General features: G+C 37.0%; 1 protein-coding gene across 1 annotated transcript in view; it reads left to right on the top strand.

Moving 5' to 3' along the window:
* Positions 1-10,941, top strand: part of dars1 (aspartyl-tRNA synthetase 1) — a 29,246-nt gene extending 18,305 nt beyond the window's left edge. Inside the window, exons 9-18 of the mRNA XM_016509688.1 lie at positions 4,090-4,141; positions 4,243-4,354; positions 6,816-6,950; positions 8,004-8,151; positions 8,701-8,847; positions 8,954-8,996; positions 9,725-9,805; positions 9,898-10,009; positions 10,247-10,318; positions 10,510-10,941. Coding sequence (XP_016365174.1) covers positions 4,090-4,141; positions 4,243-4,354; positions 6,816-6,950; positions 8,004-8,151; positions 8,701-8,847; positions 8,954-8,996; positions 9,725-9,805; positions 9,898-10,009; positions 10,247-10,318; positions 10,510-10,601 — 994 coding nt within the window. The 3' untranslated portion in view covers positions 10,602-10,941. The remainder of the gene's footprint in view (positions 1-4,089; positions 4,142-4,242; positions 4,355-6,815; positions 6,951-8,003; positions 8,152-8,700; positions 8,848-8,953; positions 8,997-9,724; positions 9,806-9,897; positions 10,010-10,246; positions 10,319-10,509) is intronic.
* The last annotated feature ends 476 nt before the right edge of the window (positions 10,942-11,417 follow it).

The following is an 11,417-nucleotide window of genomic DNA, read 5'->3' as shown; positions in this document are numbered from 1 at the left end:
GTCTTCATCCCCACAGCCGATGCAATCCGACTGGACTCGGGCAGAAATCATGTTCATGGATGAGCTAATGATTTATTAACGTAGTAGAATGAAGCAGGGTGAGGCTGAAAGCCGTCGAAGTGAAACGAGGCCGCTGAACGAGCGCGACACATGGCTCGAAAGCAGCGGAGCTTTTATTATGACACAGTCGACCGCTTCCGCTCCTTCCGGTCGTGCGTATGTCGTGTAAGGGAGTGTATATGTATAAGTGCGCGAGATGTGTTTTTAAATTGTATTTATTTACAGAGGTATATTATGTATATTATGTCACACTTCACACTTCTCTAGTAAGTTTCGTCTGAGTGTGAAGACGCTGCAGGCAGTGGTGTAGCACAAATTCCCGAATGAATGTTCCGAAGTGAAGTAAACTTCAATAGATTTGCCGTGCTCAGAGAGTAGGGAGCAATGAACACTGTGTAGGGACCATTTCAATCGGAAAACAGTTCTCTTCTAGCGAGCTGGTTATCTGAATCAGATGTGTTAAATAAGATGTGCAAAATATGCAGAACGGTGGTAGGCGAGGACTGGAATTGAGAACGACTGTCCTAGATCTTATAATTGTCACAACTTGCAACTTTCAAAATGGTTTTATAGAGTTGTGTGTATACTGAATGTTTTTTTTTCTCTGAAAGACGTTTCGTCAGCTGAACAATCCATCAAACACACTGTACTTCTGTCCTTTACAGCAGATTTAATTCCTTGCAAAAATTAAATATGGCACTATCCTGACTAATGTCTATAGGTAGGTTCGACTTCAGCTGCAGCTGAGGAGTTTCAGACGTTTTCATGTAGTGACAGAAACTATATTCATTTAATACTTTATGTACTACTTAATATAGCGCATGTATGTACAAGAATAAAGTTCAACGTAAGCATATATTATTTAAATACCAATAAAGTGGGGTCTGTATATTTTACCAGTTTTATTTTGATAGCATGAAACGTTACATGAAAAGATTTGTAAGCATTAGATGGCATTTCAGAATAAACAAGAAACAAACGTGATCGTTGTCATTTGTGAATCCAGCCAATCAAACAACTTGTGTCGTCATCAGAGCTTGTGTAGCCGCTTTGGAGAAACTGCTCAGAATGAGCCAGCTGGCTGCTCTAAAATCGCTTTTGCAGTATTTTGTTGGCATACGTCACAGTGACGTGGCGTTGGCGCCATCTCAATTCGGACACAATTTCTAAATGGCATGCACTGCTTCAAGTCAGATGCCAATCAGCCTGCACAGCGCCACATGCTTATGGATAGCTTTCTTAAGTTTCTACTGTATAGACCTCCTTGCTTTGTCCTCCCTGACTTCCTGATATTGTGCAGCATGAAAAAAGTGATAAGATTCTGAAATAAAGGAGAATCCCAAATGAGTGTATTGTTCAGATTTATGAAGCCGTGATGTGGTTGTGGGACTCGAGCGCTGCGATTGGCCGCCTGTTCTTTGTGAGAGCACCTGTTTCTGAGACAATGTTTCTGTGTGAACAGACCTGGCCTGCCTTCACACTTTCATTTTAGTGAACAGCAAAGCAATAAACAGTTTCCAGCGGTAGCAGGCTTAGCTTTGCCATAATGAAATGCCTCCGTGTCACGCACCCACACACACACACACACACTTTGTGTTTTTTGTTTTTTTTTCACACCAAATGAGATTGAAATCTAGCAGTGCTATAGGACTGCCACAGTGCACCTTGCTCCGAGAGAGCGGCTCATTTTTGGGAACTTCCAGAAAGTGAATGTAGAAATCTGAGAGTGTGAGGCGGGGGAGACAAACCACAGGATAACAGCTTTTTGCACCTCTTCGGTTCTCACTGCAGCCTTGCGAGCACTAGAGTGACGCATGCAGCTCCTTTCTACACGTCCCCAGTGAGAGACGTGTGAAGACGCCAACTGAAACCTGCATGTTTACACACTCTGCTGATAACAGCTTTGCATATTAACTGTACAACCACTCCGCTTCACAAGACCAATCACTTAAATGTCCTCGCAGCGCACCCCCGGCGCCGGGTTATCATGATCTGCACTAAGAATATAGACAGACTGTCTTAATATGTTGACTTTTTGATATTTATTAGCAGGTTAATAAGAGGAAGTCCTGTTTATATTATATTTACTGCATGACTTTAAAGTAATAAATTATTACACAATTACTGTTATTTAAAAAAATAAAACATTTAATTCCTTCAGTGTTCCCATGGCTGTGACCTGGAAATGAAATGGAATAGTAAAATTATGTTTTTATTTTTCCATGTTTATATGAAGTCTTAAATTTTTGTAGTTGCATTCAGATTTATTTAATCAATAGAAATTTGCTGTTAGTGAGTGCAGTCTCTATTTAATGATTTTTAAAACTCCTCACATTCATTAGTCAAAAGCTGTAGGAACTCATCTCAAATTAAGCCCCTAATGATAATATAGATTTTTTTATTTTTGGCTGTCTACTTAGATGTGGAAGTTTTCCAAAAGGAAAGGCAGCAAGATGATACTTCCTTCTAAGATATTTTGTTTTGACAGAATAACTTATGTTTTGCAAAGAGGGCAATACCAGAATGCACTGTGACTGGGGAAACAGGTTTAAAAGTTTGGGGTCAGTAAGTTTACTTAGTAAGTGCTTTTATTCAGCAAGGGGGCAATAAATTGATAAAAACAAATGACAGTAAAGAAAAAAATGCTGTTCTTTTGAATTTTGGTATAACATTTCCAAAAAGTATCACGGTTTCCACAAAAATATTAAGCAGCACAACTGTTTTCAACATTGGTGATCATAAGAATTGTTTCTTGAGCATCAAATCAGCATATTCGAATGATTTCTGAAGGATCACATGACACTGAAAACTGGAGTAATGATTCTCAAAATTCAGCTTTGCATCACAGGAATAATTTATATTTTAAAATATATATTAACATTGAAAACAGTTTTTTTTAATTGTAATAATATGTCACAATATTACTGTTTTTACTGTACTTTTGATCAAATAAATGCGGGCTTAAAAAAATCTTACCGACCCCAAACTTACTGTGTACTTATTTTCAGTACTGAAAACTGATAATAGTCATAATAGTTCCAACTAATTAATAATGACCTATTTTACCCATTATCTATGTCTGCTAGGTATTTATTTTGCTAAGTTCAAACCAAAGTCACTTCATTCGGTAGCTATCTTGATTAAAACCCATTTACAGTAAGTACAACTCTTATCTGCTTCAAGACCAGAAACTCTAAACTGTTTGTCAGGACTGCATGGCAATAATAGATTTAAAAGCAGCAATAAAATCTGACAATAACGGCATCATAAATTTATCCCCTTCATCTCAAATCACGCAAAAACAGGTGTTTTGATACCAGTCCAGTTTATGCACATGTGTGTTATAGAGCTGTCTGCAGAGTTGCTGTTTATCAAATTGGTTATATTTCATTAGAATGCTCCCTTGGAAGGTGGCTGCCTATATAGGCAGTACAGACTGCTCACTAGGTTTTGGAACAGCATGATTTATGTGTTATTTACAGGTCTAATATCCCCCTTAGGGAGTTTTGGATGTTTATAATGTGGTTATAAAACTACAAACATGGAACCAGGGTAGATCTAATTATCATAAATCTCCACAGAAATCTAAATGTTATTCTATTACAGTGAAGTCTTGTCTGCAAAAAAGTGAGTCTATCCTAACTGAATCAAATCCAATAAACAAGGTCCTTGAAATATTGAAATAGAAGCTGATTATTTCTCTAGGATTTATGCGAGCTCTCTGTATGTCATGAAGAAAGAGGAAACGTGGCCCATATCACGGTTCATCAGGGAGGCATCTGATACATGGGAAATTCAGGCTGAGAAAGCTTTTTTGTTTGAGACCAAAGGAATCAGGTGGTCTGATTGTTGCTGAAGATTGATTTTGCAAGTGCTCTGTCCCTTTGGTCCTGTGAAGAGGACCTAATTTATTTGTATCTCTGACAAAAATGACCAGAATATATTCTGTTGCCAGAGAGATTTTATTAGAACATTATAAAAAGAGCTCTTTTGAGATCTAGAATTATGTGTTCTCCGGAACTCTTACAGAGATACTTACAAAACCTTCACAGTGCAAAGTGAAAAGCAGAGGTTTCCAGGTGTTAAACTGCATGAAAAGAGAAGTGCTGACATCAGTCCCTAGCACACCCAAACAAACTGGTTACATAACTTGTTTACTAACCCATGCATCTTCCCTCACAGACCACGACCAGCCAGGCCATCTTCAGGCTGCAGTCAGGCATATGCCAGCTCTTCAGAGACACGCTCATCAACAAGGGTTTTGTGGAGATCCAGACCCCCAAAATCATCTCTGGTACGGCCATCTCCAAGTGCACTTCATCTCTTTTCTTTTGTTCACATCTCAATGTCAGAATAGTTCACTATTTATTTACTTACAGTGAAACAAAAAAGGAGAATTTTGAGGAATATTTTTTGAAAATGACCATGTAGTGACTAGATCAAGCAGCAAGCACAAATAATGGCACAATATAAGTAGTCCATACGACTTGTGCACTATATTACAAGCATGTGAGGAACAGATTGAAATGTAGACGTTATTTTCACAACCACTCGAGTCAGTGAGTTGAATCTTTCTTTTGAGCCACTGTGCAATTCATTTACAGATTGGTTCTCACTGAATTCACTGGTTGATTTATTAGCATGATCTGTTTTCATCATGTCTTCTCAAAACTTCATGCACCTCTGAAACTACATTTCCACTGATGAAATGAAGGCCGGGCTGAATATTCCGTTTTGTGCATAAATATGCCACATTATGGCAGTTAAATGTCTTTTGAATGCCACGATTCATCCATGCATGTTTCATATTTTTCTTCATAATCAAAATATCATGACTTTATCTTCAAGACAGACTTCTTTCTGGTGATTTAGGCCAGACTTCTCCAATCAGTTAGTCAGTTTAAACCCCGCCCTTTTCTTACAGTTGACTGTAAACTCATATTCAGTAATCTATAATCCATAACCGATAATCCATTTCATTTGGATTTACGTCACAATATTGAAGAAAAGATCTGTCGCTACTTCTGTTACATTGTGACTTCAACCTTACAGAATATTTGAGATGACATGAGGCAAATGATCTTGTCTCCATGTTCACACTGGAGTATCTGTATTCATGACGGCAGGGACGGAGTAGCACAGGTCTTATCTCTGTCCTCACACACTGAGCCTTCTGAATGATTTCCTGCTCACGCTGTCCAATTTAGTTTATTGTTCCTTCTCAGCATCTTCAGTCTCAAAAAATTTCAATTTCAAGGATTGATACTTTTTTCATTTTCTGAGGTAAAAAAAAAGGCAGCGACACTGTCAAAACACTGGCTGAAGAAAAAGTGGTGTTTATTAAGGAGATATGTCTCCAGTCACTGATAGGACTCTTGAGATGGTGGGTACACCAAGAGCTATCGGATCTGCTGGGATTCATGAGCACAGCTGTCTTTGCGAAGAGTTCAGGGCCTGCTTCTGTTGACTCGACTCAAAACTGTGCAAATTGATTGCTTTGTCAGCTCTTTCTATTCATCAAAGAATCCTGAAAAAATATCAAGAGTTTCCACAGAAATATTAAGGATCATGTGACACTGGAGTACTGGCTGCTGAAAATTCAGCTTTGCCATCACAGGAATAAATTACATTTTAAAATATATTCAAATAGAAAACAGTTTTTTAAAAACTGTAATAATAATTCACAATATAACTGTTTTACTGTATGTTTGATCAAATAAATGTAGCCTTTGTGAACATTAGAGACTTCTTTCAAAAATATTTTTTAAAAAAACATACCGACCCCAAACTTTTGTCCTTTTTGGAGCTTGATAGTATAAATCATAATTAATCATTTCAAAACATTTAATTTTTGCATGGAAGACTGTTTTTGACTTAAAAATAAAAAATAAACAATTGTGAAATAAAGTTTAAAATGAGACAAATCGAAATATAAAGTTGCATTGTGAGGTGTAAGGTCACAGTTACATTTTTATTTATTTAGTTTTACTTTGAGGCAGAAAGGAGCTTCCGTTTTAGTGGTATAATGAAATAATGACTTGTAATGACAGGAGGAAATGTGAAAGAAATGATTTATTAATTTATTAAAAAATATTTCTTATAAAAATCTCATAAAAAACAAATATCCCCCGTGCACACACAAAAACAACTTGTATTCCATTTAATTAATATGTTTGTTATCTGTGTTACTACTTCTGTTTGCCTAATACTTTAACTTTTATTATTGAATGATTCATTGCTTGTTGATCAGGATGCTGTTAGGTGATGGAAGTTGAGCGCAAAAATAATGTAGCTCAACTACTTCAACCGCCACTTAAATATGCTTCTTTTTTAGTCCACCAATGATTTTAAAGACTAGGTATTACGTCAGTAAAGGTCTTGGTGGTGTTACAACACTTTCTCTCAGCAAAACCCCCCGTTGTGTTTATGTGGTTTTCGCTGTTAAGGAAAACAGTTACTTTCATTTCCTCTGTAGCCCGACCAGCCAATCAGAAAATGCCTTTGTGACGCATTTCAAATTTAAACTTTGCCGCCTTTGGTGTGATCTGCCACCCGCAACAGATCAACACTGTGTTCTTTCAGTAAAACCGCATGACATCCGGTGCCCACACCCAACTCCACGTTCCCTGTAGAACATCATGTTCTTATGATGACCATACTTACCATGAGAATTATTAGCACTTCTCTGTCCTCACATCTGCGGACAAAATAATACCCATGATCACAGTGCATATGTCTTTGTGTGTTTTTCACAGCTGCCAGTGAGGGTGGAGCAAATGTCTTCACCGTCTCCTACTTTAAAACCAGTGCGTACCTGGCCCAGTCTCCTCAGCTCTACAAGCAGATGTGCATTTGCGCTGACTTTGACAAAGTCTTCTGTGTCGGACCAGGTAAAGCATGAAAATACACCCTCCTGTCTCTTTTTTTCCCCTTCTATATGCTGTTCCCATCCTCAGGTCATCCCTAAGGTGGACAGCAAGAAATCTGAGTATCTGTTCCACACCCAGAGACAATCATATACTCTAGACTGTGGCCTAGAAAGCATCTGGCCACTGTATTTATATGTCTATCTGTAGAGAGGTCACCTTCACCAGTATCTCCTCTCTGCCAGTATGCAGATCAGGACATACTGCAGGATAAATAGACAGATTGCACTCTTGGTGCATTTGGCAGGCACAGAAATCCCTCCTGTGCGGCACACTGAATAGAGCAAGAATATCAAACACTTTCAGCAGAGCCATGGGACGGAAGACTTCAGAAAAATACAGCTCATCAGGGACCTCTGCTGATGGAAAGTCACGTTGTAGAAACAGCTTTTTTTTCTTTCTTTTTTTCTGGAAATGTTCAAAACAAGTGCATTGGTCTGATTCTGGGCAAGACGTTATTAATGATCTTACTGACTTGATGACACTGAAATTTGAACATAGCTGCATTTTAGAAATTTAGCTACAACTGATATCGCTAACAAAGCAGGGTTGTTTTGGAATTATTTATATGCTATTTTAGCATAGCTTTTATTTTTATATTTTCAGTTTTCATTTTAAATTTAGATTCGGTTTAGTAATTTTGATATGTGCTTTTTAAAAATTTCTATTTAGCTATTTATTTTTACTCATTTTAAGTACTTACATTTATTTTATTTCAGTTGTTGTCAAAGCAGTTTTTTTTAAGTAAGTTTTTGTCTAATATTTATATATATTTTATTTCAGCTTTATTTAAATGAACAAAGACATAGTTTTAGATTTGGTTAACTATAATAACACTAACAAAGCCATTTGTATTTCAAAAATGTCAACTTCTGGAATTTACATCATGATGGGAAATTTTTGTCAGCTGTGAACAATAGTAATGCATTTAAAATTAATCGCCCAGTGGTTTCATTTAAATATTGATGCTACTATGAATGTAAATCTCACAGTTGAGTATGCAAATGTTTCTCCTAGTGTTCAGAGCTGAGGACTCCAACACTCATCGCCATCTGACCGAATTTGTGGGTCTGGATATTGAAATGGCTTTCAATTACCATTACCATGAGGTCATGGACTCCATTACTGACACCATGGTTCAGATCTTTAAGGGACTTTGTGACCGGTAAGGGACGTGACTCCTTCAACATCCCTTTAAATTTGCAAAAATTTTAGTGAAGTCCTATTTCCTTTTAATAAGAAGCAAATCACATGAGAATAAAGTCACAGGAATTTCACTTGAAATTCATAAAAAATTACGTCATTTATTCATGTGAAAGAAATGCCAATGTGTTCATGTGGTTTAAAATAACAAGGATATACAATGCCATCTAGTGCTCAGGATAATACGGCAAGTCTTATACTTTATACTTGAAGTCGTTTACTATGTCATTGTGTGGCAAATGTTATTTACAGATGGAAATCCGACCCAGCAGTCTCTTTATGTGGAATTCATAAATGTTTTATGCAATAACCACAAACAACCTGACCAGCATTGAGAAATATAACATTGTCCACTAATGCTGTAGAAAATAGTTTACATTTGGATGATGAAACTAAGATGTTTTAATGGAAGCCTTGAGAATCACTGTAGAAACTTTATTTGAAGCCTTTAATTGGATTTTGGGCCCACATTTAATGCAAATCTCCGTTCTACCTACTTATTCTCTCCCAGGTTCCAGACAGAGATCCAGACTGTGAATAAGCAGTACCCCAGTGAGCCGTTCAAGTTCCTGGAACCCACGCTGAGACTGGAGTATAAGGAGGCAGTGGCCATGCTCAAAGCTGCTGGGGTGGAAATGGGGGATGAAGAAGATTTGAGGTCAGTGTGGCTTTCTCTGGTAGAATTTCCCACATTGCACACACAGGGAATCTGTAACGCGTTTTATAACAGATCTGTAATCATTTTTTTTTTTCTTCTTCTTCAGTACACCTAATGAAAAGCTGCTTGGTCGTCTTGTGAAGGAGAAGGTGAAAAGCCATCTTTTAAACATCATAAATAGTATAATATAATATATGGTCAGTAAGATTTTTTGTAAATGTTTTTGAAAGAAGACTCTTATGTTCACTAAGGCTGCATTTATTTCATTAAAATGCAGCAGTTCTTTTAAAATATCACAGTGTCACAAGATCCTTCAGCAATCATTCTAATATGCTGATTTAATGCTCACGAAACATTTCTTATTTTTATCAATACTGAAAATAGTTGTACTGCTTAATATTTTTGTGGGAATTCTGATACGTTGTTTTTCAGGATAGAAAGTTCAAAAGAACGGCGTTTATTTGAAATACATTTTTAACATTATAGATGGTACAAAATTATATAATGTAATGCATTTTTGTGGAATAAAATATATATTTTTTTCTTTTAAAAATAAAATCAAATAAAATCTTACCGACCCCATTTTAAGATTCTTCTTGAAATAAAAGAGCAAACATACTCTAATGCTCTCAAGCTCCCTCTTCAGTCCACCCAGATAATTTATGGAAACTACAAATAATGGGTCATTTTGAAGACTGTTTGTGACACCTTTGTTTACTTTGTTTGCTTAAGGTCAGCGAAAGCTGGAAATGACCCTGTAAATCTAAATTATCTATGTTTTTAGCTCCAGAAATCTTGAAACCAGGACAAAATACGTTTATAAAAATGAGCGGAATATGGTGCTTGTAAATTAAACGCAGCTTTGTGTTTATTTTAGTATGACACTGACTTCTATGTGCTGGACAAATACCCCTTGGCGGTAAGGCCGTTCTACACCATGCCTGACCCTAACAACCCAGTAAGTGTTTTAAAGCCTAATAGATCTAAATCCATCGCTTTTTATTTAGAGGCTACATGGTTCATAACAAACCCCACATGTTATTCCTGCAGAAATACTCCAACTCATATGACATGTTCATGAGAGGAGAGGAGATCCTGTCTGGAGCTCAGAGAATCCACGATGCCCAACTGCTCACTGAAAGAGCAATGCACCACAGCATCGGTAACTATAGCAACGGAACACAACAGCTGTGTTTACAAAACCTAAAGAGTTAGTTGTTAACAGTTGCTAAGCTCAAAACGTGATGCTCTAATAAACAAGAATATACAGAACATCTACATGTGGGGTGACCATAATGCATTTGAATTTCAACACTCTATACTTAATCTTTATGGTAAGTAATGACTACTCTAAAGTCTCTTTTGTAGTAGGTGATACATTTTGTTCTCTGTGTTACAGACTTGGAGAAGATCAAGGCTTACATTGACTCGTTCCGCTATGGAGCTCCTCCTCATGCCGGCGGTGGCATAGGTAACAAACATGTTTTACAATCTTGTAGTTTAGAAACGGTCTAATTCTACAGATTAATTACTGTTCAAATGTTTGGGGTCATTTAAGATTTTATTGAAAGAAATGAATACTTTTATTCAGCATACTTTTTTATACTAGGCTATATACTTTTATGTACTAGTGCATGATGTTAAATGTCTGCCATCTCTTAGGTCTGGAGAGAGTGACCATGCTTTATCTCGGCCTACATAATGTACGTCAGACCTCCATGTTCCCCCGTGACCCCAAACGCCTGACCCCGTAAAGATTAAAGCAGCCAGTGGGCTTCTTGTCTCTCATCCCGCTGAAGCAGTAGAACCGCCAGCCAGCCATCAGGGATCCGGATGTGCCAGGATGCAGAAGTGCCATGATGATTAACCGACACAAATTAAGCCACTTTTATACTTATTACCAGACACAACATGATGTTAGATAAAACTAATGTACTTTGAAGGGAATCAATGTTAACTGTTAAATAATACAGGTGATAGTAACATTATTAAAATCATACTGTACATGTAGGTTTTTTCTACTGATGATGTTCCTTGACACCCAAGTTTTTGAGAATTCTAACAAATAATTTAAACAATGCATGCACAATAAATTAACTGAATTATACTTTTTGGGAGTATTTTTCTTTTGAAAGTTTGTGAATGATTGTTAATGATTTCCACATATTCTTGACTGAGCAATTATTTCCACATCAATGAATATTTCAAATCATAATCACTTCCTAGCAGTGTTAATTTCGTTGACGAACAATTGTCGTCATAATTGTCGTCAACGACATTTTTTCACGGACGATAACGAACTAAAACTCTTTTTGAATGACAGAAACTATGACGTAAATCTATTGACATTTTCGTCAACGAATAAAAACGAGACGAAAATGTTAGGGAGGGACGATGTGAGACGAGATTCATTCAGAACGAATCTGCTGCGTGGTTCGGAGGTTATGCGTACATATGAACCGGCGGGACATAAGCTAACATACACTTGCTGCACGTCGCATAAAACGTTAAAAAATGTCAATATGTGGGAGTAAGAGAAGAGCAGACATATGGATAAATCTGACGACGCA

This window comes from Sinocyclocheilus rhinocerous, unplaced genomic scaffold (assembly GCF_001515625.1).
Source record: "Sinocyclocheilus rhinocerous isolate Xijiao unplaced genomic scaffold, SAMN03320098_v1.1 scaffold3341, whole genome shotgun sequence".
In the NCBI taxonomy this organism is placed as follows: domain Eukaryota; kingdom Metazoa; phylum Chordata; class Actinopteri; order Cypriniformes; family Cyprinidae; genus Sinocyclocheilus; species Sinocyclocheilus rhinocerous.
The sequence above is the reverse complement of the archived record's forward strand: the minus strand, read 5'-3'. Positions and strand labels throughout refer to the sequence as shown.